Raw genomic sequence first — 24,623 nt, 5'->3', positions numbered from 1 at the left:
CCTGATGATATAACGTAATTCCCATCTCGACTTGCTACACTTGAAAAACTATGAATGAGTCTATTTCCGTGTGTAATCAGTAATTCCCTAAAATGTGACATCTAAAATGCTCTTGAGAAAGTACTTATTGAAATGATAATTAAATACGTTAAGTGTTTACAATAGTCATGGGTATTTACTAAATATCAAACACGCTGCAATTAATAGTTCTCTGTGCTTAGAATTATAGTCACTAATTTATAAATAATTATAAGGTTTTCCAGCAAACTTAACACTTCGATTATAATAATTTAAATATTATAACTTATTGCTATATTGTAAGCCCAAGTTAGGAAAACCCAACATGTATATAATTGAATCTAAAATTGACAAATTAAACACAATATAATTTTGAGACATTCACGCAATAAATTAACCCAAGCCAGACTATATAAATCTTGCAGAGAAGTAAATATACTACGTAAGTCTTAGAAAGTGGCAAAAGAACACGACGCAACTCCGTGTCGTTTCATTGTGATTGGTTGACGAACCAACACGTGATTGACGCATTGGTCTCTCGACCAATCACAAGCATCAAAATTAAACGACACCGGCTTACGAGTCATGCATTTTGGGATATTCTTCTTATTTCTTGGACATCCATAATTATAGCCAGAAAGGTTGGAATGGTAGGAGGTGTAGATAAAAAAAACATTTTTCCTAGTGTTTGTGAATGCTTTTTTATTAATTTATAATAAAGTAAGTGATAAAGTGTTTAAAAGAAATTACATTTTACGTTTTGACCAGTGGCAAGACTACAAACACCTTATATACCTCATAGATAAACGCGCCCCAACCTTGTAAAGCAAAGAAGATTCACGGCGATAAATAATTTTTATATATGGATAAAAAAGTATTTATCCTAAAAAATAATAGATATGTAAATATTAATTGTAAACTTTTATGTGCAACAGGATATGTACAATTTAAATAATATCCAATAGTATTAATCCGTATCGGCCGGCCGGCGTAATAGTGGCGACTGGCGAGGGATATCTCTCATCAGTCGATACTCACGCCAGTCCACTTACCATCAGGTGCAGTGGAATAATTTTGCCGTGGCCATATAGTAAATAAATAACCATGAACCACATTTCAAAGACAACAAACAAACAGGCTGCCGAATACCTATTACACCAGGACAATATTTTGGAAAACCCGAAACAGTCACTGGCTGAAACATACTAGTAGGCTAATGATTAATACAAAATGGCATCCTCTTTTGAGGTGAGGATGGTAATCACGTATGCCAAATGATCATTAACAATTTTTCCGTCCTGTAGTGGTGGCCAGCTAGGCTATAAAAGGAAAACTGAAATATTTATCTTCACATAAATTCATGTAGTTTTTACACAAAAATAATTATTGTTGTGTAATTATTTGCACAAAGTAGGTAAAAACAATTTGCTTTTAATAATAATAATAATATCAGCCCTGTATTATATACTTGCCTACTGCTGAGCACGGGCCTCCTCTACTACTGAGAGGGATTAGGTCTTAGTCCACCACGCTGACCTAGTGCGGATTGGTAGACTTCACACACCTTCGAAATTCCTATAGAGAACTTCTCAGATGTGCAGGTTTCCTCACGATGTTTTCCTTCACCGTTAAAGCGAACGATAAATTCACAAAGATTACACACATGATTTTAGAAAAGTCAGAGGTGTGTGCCCTTGGGATTTGAACCTGCGGACATTCATCTTGGCAGTCCGTTCCACAACCAACTAGGCTATCGCCGCTGCAACGAACAAACAAATTTGCTTTTACCTAATTTCGAATTATTCAATTCTTTAATAGCCGATCTCGATATCTACTGATAGATTACAAACAGTTGATATGCTTACTTTTGGTGGTTATATGTATTTCTATAAACTGAGATGGATAACACATTATCCGTTTAAATATCTATGAAAGGGTCGAATATGATTACTGTCATAAATGCGTTTCGTTTTGCCTAAGATGAGTATAGAGCTTTTAATCATTGTTAATATAATCTATGCAGAATGTTGATTAAATTGCTTAACAATCGAATATATTAATAATAAAATAATTATGTATATAGTTAACAACATAAAAAGGACTGAATGACATTTTTAAAAACATAACTTTACTAGTACACAGTGCAAAAATAAAACGCATCGGCGGGTGCATTCACTAGAGCTACGAGATCTTAAAACAGCACTAACAACGTAACTTCTGCTGTCGAATTATGATAGCAAACCTAACATAAATGTTAATAAGTTATTGAGACCCACCGTAAGAGACAAAAATTATTTTCATCTAAAGATATTAAAATTTGCACCCTCGGTATATAGACTCGAAGGCTGATTTCCCTCTGAAATTTTCTTCAATATTATAGGTCAATAAAATACCAAAACTATGTATACATAGATATTTTTATTTGAAAAATACTTCGTGTAGCTAACGAACTAATCACAATATGGCATTCTACATCCAAAAAAATCGATATACGTATGTATATAATATAATACAATTTTTACAAAAAAAATCTCATACCGCGAACGATTCATAGCAGCACATTTCACCGACATACGCTAAAACTATTCATTACCGCGTACAATTATTATGAAATCTCTCGAACGTGTACAGTCACTCACATAAGTATCTGAAAAAATTCTAAACTTCAAATCGGTTTTACACTTTTGTATTCTACACCAAAATTTGTTTCTTCACAAAAGTAAAACAAAAGGGATTTACTTTACACAAAAAAAAAATTAACTCAACGTGCATAGCCGAATTTAAGTTATGAATTTGTTCAGTTACTTTTGTGCCTGACTGTACCTCGAATTTAGAATTTCGACAGTTGCACATCAAATCACAATTTTATATTTACAACAAAGAAGGTCACATTAGTATACCTAGTACCTTCCACTCTAAATCAAAGTGTGCGATGAATTAAGATGCCTAAGGAAGGAAAATCTAATACTGAAATCTAGGTAGGGTTAGCGAAAACAAAATAGTTCAAAAAGACAGGTATTTAAAAAAAACAAACTCAAACAAAACATGTTAATGTAAAAAGTTGCCTAAATTGTAAAAAAAATACTTTAAATGCGTATAACCACTGGACCTAAACCATTCAGAATAAAGATAGCCTGAACAAAAAAGGCGAGTAAAAAATATAAGACATTACTCGAATTAAATCCAGTGTAATATTCAGTGAAATATGTTATTGTGATGTAAAATTAGTGACAAAAATATGGAGGTATGATGATTACGCTAAACTATAAATAAATCATAACAATCACACAACACGCAGACGCTATCTAGATTCTAGACGGAAGACTTAGTAAACCAACATTATACTACCTTTTCAATTTTACACCAAAACTCATATTGTGCTGGAAAGCTGTTAATGATAAGAACTTGTAGATGCTTGTAACTCCAAGCCTGAGATCTATAAAACTTCGAATTAAGGTAAAGGGGCCTTATTCCGTCGACGGGAGTGTGTCGAAATTCTTATGAAGAATTCTCAATGTCATTTTCCTCACTATGTTTTCCTTTACCGTTAATTGAACGATATAATTGATAAATAATACTTTAAAGTACTATTTATACTGTTCAAATTTATTATTTTGTATTAAATATAGATATTATATGTACATTAATTTCGGGCTGAATGTATATCCTGGAAATTTCTTAGCTCATTGTAGCTTGACAAGTACATGTCCTAGCTCAGCTCCATTGTAGACAAACACCCTAACATCGACAGCATCAAAATACTCCAGTAAAATTCATATTATATCTGAATATTGTCCTTCAGCAGCAAGAGTACCTGATTCATTTTTAATCTTTGCTTTTATCAAATATACACGTTATATCAATTCTAACACAGAAAGAATGATTTAGATCCTATTAAAAGTCAACTAGTTATAAGCGCTTAAATTTCATTAGAAAGGGTGTCAAGTAACAAGATGCGCAATACACGCACGTGACGTCATCGTGAATTAAATACCTGCGAAAGAAAGAGATAAAGCGATAACCCCACCAAGCGCCCACTCCTCATTGCAATATTTAAAACATCAATTACGGCTCATTTTTAAACAATTTTAATACACTTTTCGCATAAGGACTACTACTAATTATATAGAATAATATGCAAAATCGAAAATAGGATGGTGCTCTATACTATTAAGGTAACGTTAGGTAGTATCAGTATTTTATTAATCATGTTGTCTACTGTTGTATTTCGTCATTACATTGTTTATGAACAATTAAAATGAATTCAATACAATTTACCTCACAATTAGGTATACGTGACATAAGTATGTAGAGTGGGCACATTGTTTAGTCATTGGTAAATATTTAATCTTTCCTTATTTCCAGAATTTATATTGAAATTAGAGTTAAAAGACATTCAAGAGTAACCTAAACCTAAAAGGCAAAGTAGAGACAGTTTTACAAAAGTTTCTTCTCTAACTTCGCCCATTTAGTAAACCAAAAATCTTGTTCGTTTCAGAAGATTTATATTATATCTTGAAAAAATGTCTTGGATTAATTTCAAATATTTACGTGATCAAAATAATTTAACATGTTATTTGTAGTGTATTTTATGTCTTTTCAAAATAATCAACTTCTCATTTTTGTATAGGAATAGGGGGGAAAAAATGTACGTGCACACAATTATTAGCCCAATTGTTAATTGTATCGTACTTGCGTTTTATATCTCTTTCTAAGTTTACAACAGGTAATATTTGTGTACAAATGGAGGATTTGCACTTTTTAGTACCTTTTATCTACACTGCGATTTTATAGTCGTTTTGAAACCGAAAATTTTAAATTTTATATCAATAATAAAGTTTAAAAAAATATACCAATGTAATGAAATAAAAATATTTTTTTATAGACATTAAAATTAATGTTTACGAATAATAAATGAGAACTCGTGGTAATGCAACTAAATGTCACGTATTACTACGATCGGTGCCATTCATAACTATGAATTAATTGTCGCGACGTTACTATCATTATCAAACTCGAACGAGAGAAAAATATTATCAATTTTATTTTTATTATCAATAGTACAATTAATTAACTATTTTTCTGATCCTACAAATTGTTCTAAGAAACCATATTTTGGTTCCAAAACGACTATAAAATCAAGGTGTAATTGTTAAGGTGATACAAGATCGTAGTTTACCAAGAAAACGTTACTGTAGATCCTAAAAATTGTCATGATTAAAGGTGTATAGTATCGTCATGCATTGGGTATTTATATAACTACAAAATCCATAACTGTTAATTAAATATTTATTGCGTCTATTGGATATCCACTTTTAATACAGTCTTCATCTGCCTTCGACTCGCAAGTCGCCACAATTGCGTCATCACATAGATTTAAATAAATTAAAAAAAAATCGTATGCCTCATGTATTGGCAAGGTGAAAATAATGTTTCTCTCCATAAATAAAAATTCCAATGTCGGCGAAAAGCATTCACTTACGCTAAATATCATATATTTTTATTATATAAGTTGACTAATTAAATAACGGCCATTTTGAATTTATTGCGCGCTGTCAGAACCGGAGAATGTCAATTGTCACAATCCACGAGTTGAAGTCTCTATCGATTAGAATAAACAAACAATGTCTAACTGCGAATCATTTGTGAGAATGAATCAATACAATAGGGTATTTGACTATATTTGATTTTATGAATTTTACAAAAAAGAAATCCTTCTGTAAAAACAGCATTAAAATTCTATAAGAAATGAGGCAGTATTTCAAATTTCATATATTGCTACGTGCATGAGTGCAAGATTTCGTCTCTTTTCTGTTTTTTGTCACTCACATCTACTACTTAATTTCAATGGCTTATAACTTGTGAATTTTTCATCAGATTTCAATGATTTATTTTGTTTTAAAATTAATATGACGTCCATATTTTATAAAAGTTATAAAATAAGTCAAATACCCTATTGTCGATAATGCCAAGCTATATACTGTTTGGTCGATATTCACCTACCTAAGTCGGTTGGTGTTTAGTGAAATCGATCGTAGTAAAAAATCGATGCATTATTACAACTCTGTTACTATTGAATGTGACAACGTAGCAATACTTCTTCCCTGACCAATAACTATTACCCTCACTTTAACTTTGTAACATGTTTGTTTTTTAATAAATAACCTAAATAATCTGCTACTGATTTCCGGGTTAAATAGTAACCATTATTAAAATTGAAAATGAATACTGACGTGTATTAAATATTTTAGTATATATTGTTAGAATTTTTAGGCTGGACATTCTAAAATTTCTTTAAAAATAAAATTGTTAACTTCAAATGAAATTCCGTTTTATTACTTATTGCAACTCACATCAAATGATAATTTTTAAATGTATAACTTTATTCTCTATGATATATTCATGAATAAAAAAAATTTTAAAAATAAATTCTGATCAAAAGAATTTTATTATTGGCATTTTAAGCCGACGATAAATTGATGGACTACAAAAAAAAATCGATAGATTCTCGTTATTTAATATTTTACTTTTTTTTTATATATGACAATATTCACAAGAACAGGTCCTGACAGCCCGCAATGAAAATAAAGAAGGCATTCAAAATCGTCGATATATATTTGTTTTATGGTAAATGAAAACACATCTAAATATATGTTACAAATACAAATATCTATCATATCTTAAAATGATAAAACTTATATATCTAAGTTCTCTAGGACTAATATGTACAACATTTTTCAATATATTTTTTTTCTATATAATATTATTTTCTTTATTAATATTGTGATTCTGCTTTTATTTAATTCTTTATACGTAGAATATATGAATTTCCTACATTTCACACTTTCACTTAGAAATTAAAAAGGCTACACAAAAAGCAATATCCGCGTATTGCTCGAATAATTATTTTTACATTTATTGCAATATCGCCTTTATGCTTCAAGATATAAGTCTTATTCCACGAGCGAGGTTTACTTAAACGGAACTCATTTACGAATTCATTTATTTATCCAGAGTTACTCTTTGTTTTTTTGTCTCTTAGTAATATTAGACGTCTTTAGGATCAAAATTAAATTCCGAGGTTGAAAATTTAGAAATTCACTCAACTTTAAAAAGCGTTTAGAAAACCAAACACCATGTATAAGGAACAAAGAAAATACCGACGAAGAGAACCGACGCCACCTTAATAACAGCAATATTTTACAATCTTTACAAAGGCAAGACAATTTTAAAACTTTGGTCAAGTAAAGCAAAGAAGTAGATACTTGAAGACAAGTTTTTCCAAAAATAAAACTTTGATTTGTCGAGTCGAAAAAACCCACATGAAAAATGTTCTCATCGATGGCCACTTTTCCAAAAAGGCATATTACGAGATTCAGAAATTTGCTATTAATCAGAAATTCATTACGAATACTATATTTTTATACATTGGTTGTAATAAAATTGGTAGATTTCATCTTACATGATAAAAAACTACAATATAGACATAAATGCAAATTAACGTTAGTATCATGTGGGAAAAATGTATCATTACCTATTTTAAGACGCATAAGAACCAAAATGAATTGAAATTTGCATAATGGTCCGCAATTATCATAAAATTATACATCGCAAAACAGTAATATTTAATCAGTTAAAAATAACCAGTTAATGAAAACCGAGTAAAACGCCTTTATTATTTCAATATAATTTTAAAAGGAGTAGAATTAGTTTTAATTATGAGAAATTATGAGAGTAAATTAAATTTGATTTAGAAACTTAATCGCAAAAGTTATATATATCAGAGGCGATATTTGTGGCGTGTAATTTGCAATAATAAGGACATCGCGGCAGTACATGGACTTCTCATAACCAAACCTTTCTAGACAGGGACTCTAACGCACAACTATATCGTTGAAGCTCATGGCAAATTTATCGGAGCGAAGCCTAGTTTCTGAAATGTCAATCCAGCTAATAAATATCTTCCCGTTTCCGAAGAACGAGAGGAATTGTAGTCAAACTCCTCATAACTCAGCATTGGACACGTGAATAACATCAACCATTAGTCAAGATCTGCAGGTCTTGAAAAGTCGGCTCATAGTTTTCCTAGGCCCGTTGGCCTCTTTATCAAGAGGCCATTCCTACACCCTATTTCACCATTGCCCATACCCGTAATATCGAAACGTAGCATCCTGTAGCGTTTTTGAGAGACACGGCCAGGATACCAATAGTATTCTTGCCCAAGTTACATAAATGGCCACATAAGTTATAAACTTTGGTCATCCACAAAGATCCATCAACCCGCGCCTAAAGACTTTGGTTTGAAGATAGTAAAATAATCATCTATTATAACGCAAATGAAGTCACGCATACAAATATTTTATGTAAACGATCAATACAATAGTTAAATTACGGAATCCTCTACATCCACTAAGGGAATTATATTATGCATAAAGACAAAATTTCTGAACACTCCGTACCTTCTTGCACAATTTAATTCAGATCCTTGTAATAATCGATTAGACCATATCGATTAGGCACCTCGGCAATCTCTACTTCTATGGTAAAATTAAATATCGATAATACGAATGTCTTTAGGATGTATTTTGGGAAATAAGTATGAAAAACATAGCAGACAATGATAAATAAAAAATAGATTTATTCGTATTTATCTTAGGAATTATGTAAAACGCCGAGATGCGAACGTATCGATATGTTAATTAAAAATGCAAAAAAATCAAGAAAGTTTATCAAGAAGACCATATCGATGTAATCCTATAATAAAGTTACAAAAAAAATTGAAGTAAAGGCATTGCAGCCAAAAGGAAGAACACCATAAAAGTACGCTTTTCGATCTCCGATGGGTATATTATTTAAATAATGTAATTTCCTTTCACACGCGTATGTACAAAGCCCATCACACGCCCGAAACATTCTCTGTACAAAAATAAACCGCGACACTCGAATATATACTCAATAATTATATACATTGACCCTTAATTCAAACGTCTTGGTGTTACCAATTTATTCATAATTTATATAAAAAACTAGAGTATAAAAAATTTTACGATCGCATAAAGCGCATCGTTATGTAAATAAATGAAAACGATTATGATGTTACTACTCGTATGGATAAACCATAGGATCGGATATGGCAATATTTTTTTATCTCTTTTCTACTCTATCGATGGTAAATGTAAAATCTCCTCTATCTAATCTTGTATCTAGATTCTGATTCTTGCAGTGTAAACTGTTCCCCGAAGGATATTGTAGCCAATGTAATTATGTACTTTATAACTGTTACAAAATAAATAATAGTTTTCGATGTTTGTAACGACCTTTCTGTTGCATTTATCGTAATAACGCGCAGTGCCATAATTCTCGTAAGTGGTTTTCGAGAAATATTCCTCCAATCGCTAGATATATCTAAAACAACACCCAGTGTAACATGAAACACTACACGAACGTCCGTGTTATTCACTTGTAAATATTCGAAAGATCAACGTGTGAATCCCATGATAGTCTAGTAACTCTTTTTTAATGCATTGAATGATGAAACAGACAAACGGATAAACAGTAGCAACCCCATCCAGAACTTCAACTACAATTGATTTACTCGATGGCGGTCATCAAATAAAAATATGGCCAAAATGTACCAAGAAACACTTCCGCGTCAAAAAAGATATGTAAAAAAGAATATTTAATCAAATTCACTAAAAACTAACTTATCTGCACCTGCTGTCTAGCAAATTAAATCCCAAAAAGAAATTCGATCAATCTAGAGTTTAGATTCTAGACGGAAAGAGAGATAAACAAAACACATCACCATTTCCACCCTATAGTTTATCCGCACGAATGCCACCGTAAACCGCATCACGCAAACTTATAATTACTCCACAATATAGGCACTAATGAACAATGTCGTGTGCCGTTTTCAAGCGTCCGTAACTACATTCTACTTAGATAGTAGGCGAGGGGTTTTAGTCCTACTTATTTTGTTTTCAACGGCGTGCCGCGTGGGTTCGTGCCTGTGATATTGAATTTTGGACCTTATAAGTTCTGGCTCCTGACTGGTTTGAGATTTATCGCCTGGTGTTACATTTCTCTTTTGTACAGACGGATCAGTAAGCGCTCGTAAATACTTCCGCATGCATAAGGAGACGAATTTAGTGTTCCATTTCATCTAATTAAATTCGATTTTATATGGGAAAACGTGAGATCGATGGATTTTAAAATAATGTACGATTTACTAATAAATGCACTACACTTTACGTATAATAGGGTCGATAAAATATAATATCAATATCGACACAGGCCCACACGGCACGCCCTTAAGGCGTAGACTGCAAACTTCGCAAATCGTTTTCATTAACTATAAACAAAAATTTCTAAAGTATGCAGACTTCGCCTTAACTGAATCCGCAATATCCAACTCGATACTCTAAATCTATATCAGATTACATACCTTTCTACTTTCACACTCCCATATTAATTATAGATCTTTTGAATAAATAAAAAGCTGCCACATCAAACATATAGTTTGATTTTAAAATATCTTCTTATCGTCATCGATAATGTTATCAGCGTATGTTTAAGTGCATCTCTATGTAAAAAGTATCGATAAATTATTATAAAGTTAGTCGATAAATAAAAAGAATTTGTTATATGTTATTATGAAATGCAATATTACGTTACTATAGAGTTTGCACTCAAACATTCCTTTTTCAAATACAAATATTTTTATTTTTTTATATCAAAGGAAACCGGAACACATCCTCAATTTGAATAAAATAAATTCGAGATCTAAATTCTGGCATCACTGAATGAATCGTAATCATAAACAACACATTCCGCTAATATTTTTTCACCTCGACTACACCACGCTTGCACTTTACGTTTACATTAAGACACTATTGTCATATACATAACCGCACACTACATCCGACATACAACCTAAAATTAGTAGGAAATAATCACACGTACTCGATACATAGTTTCTAGTATCTGACCTCCGTCGAAGCACTTTCTAGAGGTACGCATAATGTCCACGTCGAACTATCGACGTATAATAACGTCCCGATGTCACTATCGATTTATTAGGCCGACCGGGACCTGAAAGTATAAAATGAAAACGTCAATCAACGTCAAATATTTTTATGACTAAATTATTATGATTACTAGTTTTGGAAATTGATCTATTTTATCTATAAATTCATTGAGCAAGAATTTCAAGAAATTAAAAGTACTTTTATGTACTGTATACTTATGTATTATATAATACAAACAATTCCTATCAATCAATAAAACAATCCCTAGACAGATTCCCAGAGATATCCACCCGTCACTTTCCTCATCCCTATACACTTCTTTTCAACTCGACAACGCATCTATGATTATTATAGTATATTAATAATGAAGATCACTTAAAATAATACGAACTTTTTGCTGTATAATAAAAAAAATGTAGAGAAACCTAGTCGGAGTCGGAGTCGTCGTTGACGCTGGAGCGCAGCTTGGAGAGCGTGCGGCGCGCGGCGGGCGTGTCGTCCTCCTCGTCCGACGAGATCACGATGCGCTGGCGCGGCTTCACGCCCGTCGCGCCGCGCGTCATGCGCCGCGGCACCGCGCCCTCCGCTGCCGCGAACACAACACAACATTACTTTATAACAGAGGCGGTTTCACTTATTGTGCAGGGTGTTCGGGGGCGCCAGACATGACACCTTCAAAAACACATGCGTCGCCCGCGATAACGGCGCTCTTAAACAACCTGCGCCCGTGCTAAGGCCGGCGAGCGGCTTCTTTACTCTATACAATAACTTTTGATTCAATATAAAGTATCAAATTTATTAGATTACACTGTGTCCTGAGGGGCGCGAGGGAATTTATTGCACACGGCCGGCGCATGAGCTAGAGCCTCTGTTTTATACAAAAACACTATATAAACCGCCATAGTAACCCACGCCAGTGGCGCGCTCCGGGATCAACCTACATATTTCCGGTTTAAGACAGGCCAGCAGGATTGTATCGACTGGTAAGAGGTACTCCTTTGTCATCAGCCTATTTGGTTCCCATTCTACTTACCATGCACCTAGCATAAGGGTAATTTTACCGAGCCTATTTAAAAAAAGCAGAATTTAGAAAATAAAATCGCTTATTTGAAGATATGGTGGCGCATTAGTGTATAGTAAATACCATCTCATATAATATTATGATGAAAAAAATAATGAGCAATGTTACATGTATCGATACCTTAAATCGAAATATCGAGTATATATTTAATCGTCGATTGTTACATTGATAGCTTCTATGTATATGTTATATTGTATTTCAGTTTATAAAACATTAAAACAATGTAATTATTGGACAATATACGATACATGTATGTCTCAGAACGACAAGAACTGTGCTGTGTCAAGTGGTGCATTGTAATTCAAAGTTCTGCATGGTATCGAGTATATTATGGGCCCTCGAGTCTTTCAAAATCCTATTATTGATTTGCTCCTGGATCATTTAGTTGTATAAAAAATATAACAATATCGATATAGGTTGCCTGAATTACAGATTATACAAACTCCAACCAAGTTGTTGAAAAGCCATATTACTTACTTTTGCGTTCATCCTCTTTGTGTTTAGCCCGTGCCTCTTTCTTCGCCTGTTTCTCTTGTTCTTTCTTGTCGATTGTCGCCTGTTTTATGGCCTTGCATTTCTCTAAAGTCGGCTTGCCTTCCAGCCCAGCCGCCACGAGCAGGTCCATCATTTTTTGTACACGCTCCTTGTTTTTTGTGCACCCTTTAATTTTACAAAATAAATTAATTATGGAGATTAATATTGAACGATATATACGTAATTGTCTACGCGAGATGTGAATAAATTGACACGACGATGACGATTTTTGGAGACATGTTTTTATTACAATTACTATTAGTTTTATATTGATAATATAAACAAATATCATTTCACATTGCACGTTCTTAACTAAAACAACGGCAAGTGGCAACTAGTGTCTCTTACACTATTTTACAAGTTATATATACAAATAAATTTATGGAACCGAAAAACCAACAAAATAGATTGAGATGTATGTAGTATGTACCTTCTTCCTCGTATAATGAAAACTATTATGTATGTTCGATATCTTATTATAAAAGAATTGTAATTGTAAACCAGTACAATCAGTTTTTAATAGATTGTAAGGAATTAGACGTGTTCCATGACTCTTACCCGATCTTTAAACGCAAGATTTACGAATTACTTTCATAACCCTCACAATTACATGGTTTATCTCATATTATTTTTTATTTTTTTGTCATAGAAGTTAAGTTTTTGTTTTGTTTTTTTATATTGTATCTGTGGTTTTAAAAAATTGTTCATTATTATTAATATTATGTGTACCGTATTGAGGCCCCATAAAAATATGCTACTCGCTGAGTGCTGTGGCGAATGTTATGTACGCCGTACTTGTTGTACATATCAGTAATTATTGTTTAAAACTAGTGTAACTATGTGTAACTGTTATTATATGTACAATGTGGCAGTGCTAATAAATAAATAAATAAATAAATAAATTGTGTATGCCAATAAACAGTAGTATTTAGCCAACACTCATTTGATTTAAACATCCTCCGGTTACAACCTTACAAGACATTAATTGAAGTGCATGAGCTCGGGCATAATGTGGTTCAATGAGATCATGTTGTATGGCAGAGAGAGTGACCTTCGACAAGCTTCTTGTAGTCGAAGCGTATGCCGGCGGCCTTGCAGAACTTCTTCATGTCGGTGATGCCGGGCTGGCGCAGCTCGGGCGGCACGGGCGAGGCGGCCGCGCCGGCCCGAGCCGCCGCCCGCGCCGCCGCCGCCAGCCGCGCGTCCGCGCCGCCCGGCGTGGCCGCCGTGCCGCCCGCGCTGCCCGCCCGCGGCGAGTTCTTCGACCCCTTCGGCCGGCCCGGACCGCGCTTCAGCGGCGCGTCCTACAACATGCATTGTTATTGTTCACTGGCTCACTGTTACAAGGTTCTATTTAATTTTTTTGTGTAAGTTTATTCATATACATATATCATATAATTTGTCTTTTTCAATAAAAAATTCCTAAAATCCCGAAAGATAAATAAAGGAGAAAGCTTATATTATTGTTTGTGAATTGTTTCAAAAACATGAATATTTTAAATCTCATTTTCCCAACATATATAAAAATTAAAAGCGACTTATACTAATGAGCGGACAAATTGTAATGCTATCATCGTATTTGGTGTTGTGTGAAACACAAAAGAAACCAACACGCAAAATACTGCTCTTCCACAAACATATGTTAACTTATAGAGTGAATTTAATACTCACATCGTCACTTTCTTCCGAATCACTGCCTGAGGAACCTGACGTATCGTCTGATGATGAAGAGTCCACTGTCGTTACCTGCAAGAAATAGAAGAACATTATAACATGCACATGACAAAAAATTTTAAAATATTAATTTTCATATTCAGAAGATTGCACCACAAGTGATTGTATATTTGTATGTGTGTGCATATGTATATTTGTGTGTATGCGTGTGCGTACGTGTGTGCGTGTGTGCGTGTGCGTGTGCGTGTCAGTGGGCGTGTGCGCGTGCGTGTGCGTGTGTGCGTGTGCGTGTGCGTGTGCGTGTGTGTGCGCGTACCTCGTTGGAGAGGAGTCCCCTGGCCTGCAGCTTGGCGGCGGCGAGCTTGGCGGCGGCGGCCTTCTGCGCGGCGATGTGCGCGGCCTGCGTGGCGAGCTTCTCCCGCTCGGCGTTCGCGTCGTAGTAGTTGAACAGCACCTCCAGCGACACCGGCACGTCGCCGAAGTACACCTCGTTCGGGATGTGCGACGAGTCCAGGCAGTCGTCGCTCCACCGCCTGACACACCAAATATATTAGTGGTGCTACAACATGCGCCATAGCCAAGATGCCCTTTTAAAATACAAGTATAAGTAAAAAACAGAAAAATGTGTAGGAATGACATATCCTATCGTTAAGTCCATCGTTAGGATACGTATAGCATATATACGTAACATTAGCATTAACGATAGTAGAAAGGCATCTTAGCTACGGCCCCAGGGTAGGTTAAATTATTCTTCCATAGTAAACTTTTTTCCCTTTGCTTCCCTATAGCGGGAAGTGGATAATTTAAATTTACAACCCCCATATTTTCTTAGTCGTTGCTTACAGATATTATAACATAGTCAGACTCGCCGAGTTTCATAAAGATACGTGTCACAGTCGACCCTAGTTTACAGAAGTTGGAATAATAATTATTGTAAGATTAAATATTATTGTTTCTCCCAACAAGTTTAAATTAATATTTAAAAAAAAAATATTAAGTCAAACAAAAAAACAGATGAGAGAAAAAATCGTATTAATATTTTGTAATTTTAGGACCGGTGCTTTAACTGCTTAATGTTTGACATGTTAGCCGGCTAACATGACAGCTACATGACATTACGCGTGTCACGGGAATATAACCTTATTATTTATTACATAAGAGGGTTATTTTTCCGTGACACGCTTAATGTTATGTAGCTTTCATGTTAGCCGGCTAACATTCCAATCATTCCGATGGCAAAAGGCTTAAATAGTCGATCCTATCCTAGTTCCGCGGAGCGAAGACACACTCACCTTCTAAACTGTATCCCGGAGAAATCTTTCCTGAAGGGTCTGATCGCGTACTGGTAGCCGGTGGCGCGAGGTCTGGCGGGGGGCAGCGCGGGACGCGGTGCAGGCGCACGGGGGGTGTGGGCCCCCGGCGTGGGGGGCGACAGCTTCGCCCCGGGCGGCTTCGGTTTATTGGTAGAGCCCTTCGGCCGGCCCCGCTTCTTTGGCTGTGCGTGCAATTCTACTCAATGGGGGCTACGGGTTGGCCGCTCACTTATAGTGACACAATTCGCACAGGCCGGTATAATTATAACAGCTGGCGAGGTATAATCATCGCTCGTAAAGAGATACTATCTGTACACCACTGCACTTACCATCAGGTGCAGTGGGTTAGTTTGCCGTAACAACAAAAAAATGATTTTCTTAGTCTATCAAAACTCAAACTTTTAGGTGTATTTTACTGTGTATATAATATAAAACTGTGTCAAATTATCTTACATTCCCAGCTACCAACTACCTACACTGTCAATAATTCTGTAGTAAAAAATACTTCAGTCTCTTGAACATTTATTAGTTTTCCCTTTGGCTCTCATTTTACTTGGACATAAGACACATTTTGCCTTGACACATGCATTATTAATAACAATGGCCAATACACTGAGTTCTCAACGACATCCATTCTAACTGGCATGATGTTGTCTCACCTCTGTGCCAGGCGTAGGCGCCTTCCCCGGAACAGTGCCAGACTTCGGCAGCTCCGGACTGCTGAACGGCTTTCTGTCCACATCACTGTTAAAAACGACACATTATATGTAAAGAATGAATTGAATTAGTGATTCGTTCTGTTGTCATTGTATTGTAAAATGGTTTTTGAATAGGGCAGCAGAAAATGCTGAGACTTAACACTTAAATCAACGGTGAATGTTTTAGCAAGATAGCCTATGACTATACCATTATTTTGGATGTGCTATAATAGAATAAGATTGAAGATCTCTTTAAACATCTTCATTCGTAATATGCATTCAATTAATTTACGTTAAAAATTAAAAACAATTTTATAATGCAGTGTTGATATCATTATTTGATTCTGTTCGGAAATATGTTCAGCCATCATAACAGAGAAAGACGCATTTAACAAAAAAAATTATACAAACGATTGTTGTTTAGAAACGTCGATTTTCTTTATGGCGAAAATGTTATGTTGCGATTGTGCGTGTGGTGCGCATGATGTGTATGTGCGGTGCATGTATGGTGTGCGTGTGGTGTACGTGCGGTATGCGTGCGATGTGCGTGCGGTATGCGTGCGATGTGCGTGCGGTGTGTGTACGATGTGCGTGCAGTGAGCCAATGGTTTGCGTGCGATGTGCGTCCGATGTGCGTGCGGTGTGCGTGTGGTAAGCGTGTGATGTGCGTTACCCGTGCAGCGTGTCGCGCGCGGCATCATGTCGCGGCGCCTCGCCCGCCGCGCCTGCGCCCTCCGCCTGCACGCACTCTGCAACACAATACAACATCACATGAACATTACTGAGACAAACTTAACGGACTTAGGCGAGTTTTTATGAACTGTATTGAAATTAATCTACACAAATTCCTTACAATATCCCCTTAATTTTTGTTACTTTTCCTTCTAACTTTACTTACGCTAAATTAAATTAATTAAATTCCCACTAACCGGCTGGTTTGTCCCCAGTTTTGTTCTCTACGCAGACATTAAGTTGATCATCTGAAAAATTACATCTTGAGATAAAACACTTACATACACAACTCGCCTTTTACGTTTTTCAGTAGTAGGCAGAGGTGTAACACGTCATATTGCGCAAGCTATGCTAGTTTAGATATAATACGGAGCTTATTATTTTGTAATTTTAATGAATTACAGTGACTGTCCTAGACTATTAACTAAAATATATTAAAATTTCCTGATCAAAATTGCTTCTATTTAATGGAGTTGCTACTTTTATTCCATGAAAAAAAATCACATTATTGATTTGTATACTTTTTTTTAACTCACTCTATGAGACCTTAGAATGTGGATTTAAGTTTATTATTATTATCACTTATTATTGGAACTAGTTATAACGAAACAACTTCTTACCCAATGGATTTCATAAATTAAGAAATCGATTAGTTTCAATCTTACTTTACACATACCCAATACATCTTCAAATTACAACCACAATAGCTATATTGTAAGTGCATACTTCAATAAAATAATATTAAGCGCACGTTCTTGTGCTGTTTACGAATGTGTCATTGGCAAGAAGGCACTTAACCCATAACTTTTTAAAATAAATTGTATATGTGGCCTGTTCCTCTAATTTGTAATATTTATTTCTAGAGTATTCTAATTGCAAATTGTCTTATAAGTTTTAGTACTTATTTTCTCCCTTTTCACTATAACTTTTCTATGAAGGCATGTTATTGGCTTTCAGTCAACTTTCCTAGTGCTAAGGTTTGTATAGCTCTAAGACTTCCACATTTTAGATAAATAAATCATTTAGTAATCAATTCTAGACTCTAGGCTAACATTGAGCAAATAAACTCAATTTACTTTGCCCAAACCGGGGAACGGACCCGAAACCTCAAAAACACGATACAACTTCAACACACGCGCCATTGGCTAATCTAAACACAAACAACATCAAACCAATTACCTTTGCTCTGTATATCAACTGGTTTTTGTATGTCTTGAGTTTTCTGTACGACATCTGGAAGGACAAAATCATACTTATATGAAAATTATATTATAGTTTAACATTTCGCATCTATACAATAAGGTATTTAACTATGTTTGAGTTTGTGCACTTTTAATATATGTAACAGCAATAAGTAAAAAAAAAATCCTTCTATGAAAACAGCATTAAAATTCGATAAGAAATGAGGCAGTATTTCAAATTTCAAATACGGCTATGTGCAGGAGTGGGCGTGGAGTTGGGATATCGCTCCATCTCTTTCTTTCGTCCCTTTTCTGTATGTTGACACTCACCCCTGCTACCTAATTTCAATGGTTTATATCTTGTGGATTTTTCATCAGATTTCAAAGATTTTTTCTGTTTTATAATTTATACGACGTACATATTATAAAAGTTAAAAAAAAAATGTCAAATACCCTATTATAAAAAAAAACCAACTCGTGGGTAAAAACTAATATAAAAGTTTAAAAAAACATCCTCAAATACCCTATTATAAAAAAAATCGAACTAGGGGGTAAAACTATAAGTTATACCCAACATCAATACTAACCGAGTGGTTTATCTATAGCCGGCCTGTGCGCCAAGTCGTCCGGTTTGAATATGTCCGTTTTTATTTTTATCTTCGGCTGGTCGAGATCGCCTCCCTGGAACGGAAATCCAAATACAATACATGCTCCAACGTGTTAGTTAAATGTAACAGAAAATAATATGAAAATGCAATTCTTTTGCCAAATCAGCATTAAAATAGTATAAAAAATGTGACATTCATATTTTAAATATTTTTGTGGGCAAAAATGAGGTCGTGGTGTCGTTTACGCGCTATCTCTTTCTGAGGCATGCATAGTAATAGCCGCTTACAATCGGTGACGTAACAGTTTACTATTATTGTTATTAGACAACTAGAAACAACCCCTTCCACCAAATTTCAAGCCTTATAACTTTTTTCTTATTGCATAGATGTCGAAAAATCTTTTTTCGTTCGATTTTGGATGACATACATTTTTGATAAACGTATGTTAAAAAAGTAGTCAACTACCCTACTCTAATTGAGGATGTCGGAAGTGAAGGTATCTTCAACCGAGCTAAGCGAGCGAACCTTATTCATGATTATTTCGATGGCATAGTTGTGTTGTAATGCGAATGCCGGGCTGAGATCTCGAGTTAGGTCCCCGGGTCGGGAAAAGTGATATATATTATGTTGCTTAGTATCAGCCCAGAGACTACTTGTGCTCATATGTCGACAGGCTGGCCCATCACATCATGGGACGAAACAGATGGCGAAAATTGTTACGCGCTAATAACGCTCCAGCCTGCTTCTTAGAAAATACAAGACGTAAGTGTGTGTATTCAGTTTGGGAAAAACCAACTCAGCGATGTTGATGGTCACCGGACAAAGGCCGCCAAAGCTTTTATAATTGTTCCAATATTGTTGGCATTCATGAGCGGCAACCACCTTATGACAAGCGAGCGACTTGTTCCTTTGATGGTCTATACAACGATTTTCTGGGCTTAATCGCTTGACGTCTTAAAAATGCATCCATATTTGATCCTAATAGGACTAATCATAAAAGAATAATGCTATATTACCGTACGATAAATTGAGTTAAATACATATTCGTAATCAGTAAAAGCGGCGATAGCCTAGTTGGGTGTGGAACGTACTGCCGAGACGAATGTTTGCAGGTTTAAAACCTAACGGAACACACCTCTGACTTTTCTAAACTCATGTATGTCTTCTTTGTGAATTATCGCTTGCTTTAACGTTGAAGGAAAACATGAAAGTTCTCTATAAAACTTTTGAGGGTATGTGAAGTCTGCCAATCCGCACTAGCCCAGCCTTGTGGATTAAGACCGAATCTCTCTTAGTAGTAAAAACCCGTGCCCAGCAGTGGGATAGTATATATGACAGGGCTAATATTATAATATCTCCCCCTCCCTTCCCGTCACCCCACATCCCTCCATCCCTATCCCCTATCCTAAGGAACGCCACGGTGGCTAAGCCTGGGGATCGTCTGTACACCATTAGCAGGGTACCCCCGGTGATAAGCAAGGAGTTCCCAAAAAAAAAAAAAAAAAAAAATATCATATCGACGGTTGAAAGGGTAATTGACATAAGCGACACTTTTTGTTTTCGAAAAATTTTAACTAGTTTAAAAACATAGAAAAAAGTGCTGATTTTAAATATGTATGAAATTTAGTGTCGCAAAACAATGTCGCTTAAATTAATTGGGCTTTCAAACGTCCATACATATATTAATATCATTTTCTCAGTATAAAATTTTTGTGGGAATTTCCCTTTTGGCGACAGTATGGCATTATCAAACGTGAATGCTAGTATACTAGGTTCAAACCGCACTTACCATCATCTCATTCTCGGGATGCGGCCTCTTCTGCGAGTCGGCGGGCTCGAGTTTGATCTCCGGCTTGAGCTGCTTCACGTCGAGCGGTTTCTGCGTGTCGAGCGGCGGCAGCAGGTGCGGCTGCGGCGGCCACGCCGGCTTGTGCACTCCCACGTCTCCATACCCTGGGAATTACAGCACAGATATGGGAGGGCAATCGCAATGATGCACCCAATAGGGGACCGGCCTATGCTTGATTTTGTCCATTATTCTATATATAATGGTTAATAATACGAAAAAGAAGCACTGCTGCGGAAACTGCATAAAAATTGGTTAAAAAATGAGCGAGTAATTCATATTTAAAATATTGTAATGTGCAGAAGTGGGCGCGATGTGGGGATATCGCTTCATCTCTTTCTTTCGCACGCGTCGTAATTCCCGATGACGTCACATGTGGATATTTTGTCTCTTTTCTGTTTCTTGTTAATTACCCCTTTCACCGAAATTCAAACACTTATAACTTGTTTATTTTTTACCGGATTTTAAAAATTCCTTCTGTGTTATAATTTATATTATGTAAATATTTGATAAAAGTAAAGAACAAAAATGAGTCCGGTACCCTATTCTTTATATACTACTTTTTTTATACGAGCAAGGCAAAGTGACTCCACTGCACCTTATAGTAAGTGGAGTGGGGTCTAATAGAATGTCGACTAACGAGAGATGATCACCCCTTGACAGTCGATACAAATATGCCGGCCTGTTGGACCCTGATATACACAGACTGATTCCGGAACTTGTGTACGGTGGTCCTTATCCAGGCGGATATAAAATATATCTTATCCTATACTTTATGAGTGACTGCACCCGATGGTAAGCAAGCGGACGAAAACTTTATATTAGGTAAATATAACTTGATACTGGCAGACCCGCAATCCGCTCTTTGCCATAAAGAGAGAAAAAAAACTTAATTCGTTTATTTGCACGATCGATCTAATTATGAAGATTGAAGCTATCGAGAATAATAGTTGTTAGAAGCGATCAGATAGCTCCAAACATTACCTACCCACAAATTTTTTTTACTTACCACTATAATTTTGTATCGTTCTTTGGACAAACATAGAGCTGGTAGAACATAACGAGACTATTATTTTGCAAGTATTAAATAAATTAATGTGATTGGAATTTTAAATTTGTATCATATAAAGTAATCATATCATATAAATAGACTTTTTTTTGCCTATATGACGCGACGAACTTACCGTTCGACTGATGGTAAGCTATACGACCGCCTATAAACAGTAGAAATACCAACCAACATTGGGGTAAAAGCTAGTACATTATAAATAATATAACGATATATCAAATAAGTCGAAAAAGAAATGCTATTTTGGCGTACGCTGCTTAAACTGTTGGGAGTTAGACAAAGATAATGTACTGTAGGGCTGTTTGTCTTAAATAGTTCTAAATAAAAGTCCGCGACAGCATACATCTACCTTACGTGGAAGCCACTATGACCAAAATAGTGAGCCATTAATATAATTAAATCGAATACTTTTTTTACACTGCACAAGCGCGACTTTTATCCCGGAAAATTCCTTCACGCGGGCGAAGCCGCGAGAAAAAACATTTATCCAGGAAAAACTGTTTCACATAGTGGGAGCCGCAGTCATAAACTAGTGCATTATATCAAGCTCATCGAAAATTACACAACTTCTGATAAATATTTCCAACACCACCCTAACAAAGCATTGACTAGCAACTTGGTTCAGTTGAAAAATAATTTTAACGTAATTCTGAGATTCCTAAAAGAATTTTGAAGGCATCAGAAGGTGGAAAATATCTTGTAAGCAAGAATTCAGCTGGGCAGATATCACTGCAATATCTGTTTCGTCTAAGTGGCATTATGCACCTACTGTTGTGTTCCAGTTTGAAGGACATTTTACAAAGTGTAAAATCCACACAGTACCATATCAAAATCTAGATGTAGATGTTTTTAAATATTCATGCGTCAATTCATTTCTCTAAACCAGCCATACTAAACTTGCAGCACTTAGAGCTTTTACAAATGTTCTGTCTGATTTAGAAATATCTTCCTAAAATAAAAGAAAAAAATCCTAAGATCGCTCAATCATAAATATTTTCTAAATAAATAAATAAAATTTTGGTTAATAAAATTTTTAGGCAATTAATTAGATTAATACATTTGGTTTGTGGACCGAAGGACCATAACTCGAGACTTAATACATATAATTCTACACAACTTCATCTATCAGGTTAGTTTTGCTGGTGGTAGGATATAGTTTATATCCGACCAGATAGTGATCATCATGGTGTTAAAACCCACCACAGAAGCCCACGTAAATCTATCACATACTATCATAATTGTGTTGACTGCCAATAATCATCACTCATCAGTCGACATTCTATTGGACCCCACTTCTCTCACCATCATTGCAATGGGGTCACTTTGCTGTATAAAAAAAATGTAAACACTTATACCATTTTCGGGAAACAAAAAACATTTTACAATCATCTTTCCACTTTCCAACTAAGTATCTCTACTGTTTTTTATGTGAACAGATTTTAACTTAAGATTAATTTAAAAAGGTATTCTTTGAATACATCAAATTTGTACATATTATTATGTTTAAAATACTTGTGATCATAATTGACCTTCCCAGAAAATAAACAAATGGATTTAATTTTCTTATATAATTTCACCATATTTCTCCCAATTTGTTGCAAAAATATTTATCCTGTACCTCCAGCTACTAAATACTAAGAATAATCAATATTATACACAATGTTTTAGAAAACATATTCAGGTGTAATTTTAATGCTATGACAAATAAATGTAAATGTTGAAACCATAGAAAATACTATGCAAAAATATTCACCTCAAGTTAAGACATCTACCTATGTAAATATTTTAGGTGTACACAATTTATGATTTGTTTGTAAACAAAAAAAAAACAGATTATATAATGACTGTGACTTACCCAAGTGAGTTTGCATATGTAATTGAGCCTGCGGCGGCTGTTGTGGCGGGAAACTCTGGTGATGTGGGTAATTCTGATGCGCGGGAGGTGCGTACGACAAATTCTGTGGGGCGTAGCCCCCCGGGGGCGGCGGCCCGTATGCCGCGAATGCGTCTGGCGGCGGGTAGTGAGTGTTGTATGCCCCCGCATACGGCTGATACGGGATCTGATGTCCATTATCTACAACAATAAAAACGGTAAACATACACCGCGCTCGCTACTTTCCCGCGTTTTTAAACAATACAACACCACTTACCGATGTAATTGAGCGGCAAACCATTCCCCTGCACAACACCGTGACCCGGCTCCGGATCCATTCGCAACCTCTTCTGATTCATGGCTCGTTCCGATTCATAATTCATTTTGGTAACTAAAAATAAAAATCACTGATGTTACTGCACATAGCAAATGCACCACAACACACATTTACACACGCGATTCCGCTACACGACGCTTGTTCAACATTATTGCGTTAATTGTGACGGACGCCAACCGGACGCCAGCATAGAACACAGGTTATATCTCCAAGCAAAGCAAACACAAGCGTACCTTTGTTGGTCAGCGATTGTTATTGATTTTAGTGAATAGACGCACTTAGAGCATTCCCCGCGTTAAACTGGTACATACTAGAGCACTTTATTAAGTCAAAATAACTGTTGCATACAAAATATGCATCAATTTATCGGCCTAATGACAGTAAAATTAGAAAAAAACACAAGTGAAGCGGAGTTTCGTATATTTTTTTCTCATTCTTTAGATATTTCCCAAATGGCAACACAAGAAACATATCATGAAACATCAGGTTTAGAAAATACCTATAATTAAAATTGTATTTATTACCTATTCAATACAAATATATTTATATACAATCTCAAAAATTCAATATTTTTGCCAAATATAAATTTGTGCTTACATAAATAGTAATATTATAAACATTCTTTTCACTTT

General features: G+C 35.3%; 1 protein-coding gene across 1 annotated transcript; it reads right to left on the bottom strand.

The window, feature by feature from the left end:
• Nucleotides 1–2,417: 2,417 nt before the first annotated feature.
• LOC115451750 (uncharacterized protein C6orf132 homolog) lies at nt 2,418–24,426 on the bottom strand. The gene is made up of 16 exons (XM_037436773.1): nt 24,225–24,426; nt 23,932–24,045; nt 23,637–23,855; nt 20,656–20,819; nt 18,846–18,939; nt 18,257–18,310; nt 17,275–17,325; nt 17,019–17,094; nt 16,307–16,391; nt 15,627–15,829; nt 14,651–14,867; nt 14,332–14,406; nt 13,712–13,964; nt 12,604–12,786; nt 11,471–11,631; nt 2,418–11,109 (listed from the first exon to the last, which is right to left on the bottom strand). Exons 2-15 carry the CDS (start codon nt 24,035–24,037, stop codon nt 11,471–11,473), a joined length of 1,941 nt encoding a protein of 646 aa, XP_037292670.1. The 5' UTR covers nt 24,038–24,045; nt 24,225–24,426; the 3' UTR covers nt 2,418–11,109.
• Between the last annotated feature and the right edge of the window lie 197 nt (nt 24,427–24,623).

This window comes from Manduca sexta, chromosome 9 (assembly GCF_014839805.1).
Source record: "Manduca sexta isolate Smith_Timp_Sample1 chromosome 9, JHU_Msex_v1.0, whole genome shotgun sequence".
NCBI lineage: Eukaryota > Metazoa > Arthropoda > Insecta > Lepidoptera > Sphingidae > Manduca > Manduca sexta.
This window is presented reverse-complemented; position numbering and strand designations above follow the sequence as displayed.

Coding starts and splice junctions, on each gene's coding strand:
- LOC115451750 (XM_037436773.1), bottom strand. CDS start 24,037: ATGAATTATGAATCGGAACGAGCCATGAATCAGAAGAGGTTGCGAATG. Junction 15,830..16,306: donor CGCCTACGCCTGGCACAGAG/GTGAGACAACAT, acceptor TTGCACGCACAG/CCAAAGAAGCGGGGCCGGCC. Junction 14,868..15,626: donor TCCGGGATACAGTTTAGAAG/GTGAGTGTGTCT, acceptor TTGGTGTGTCAG/GCGGTGGAGCGACGACTGCC.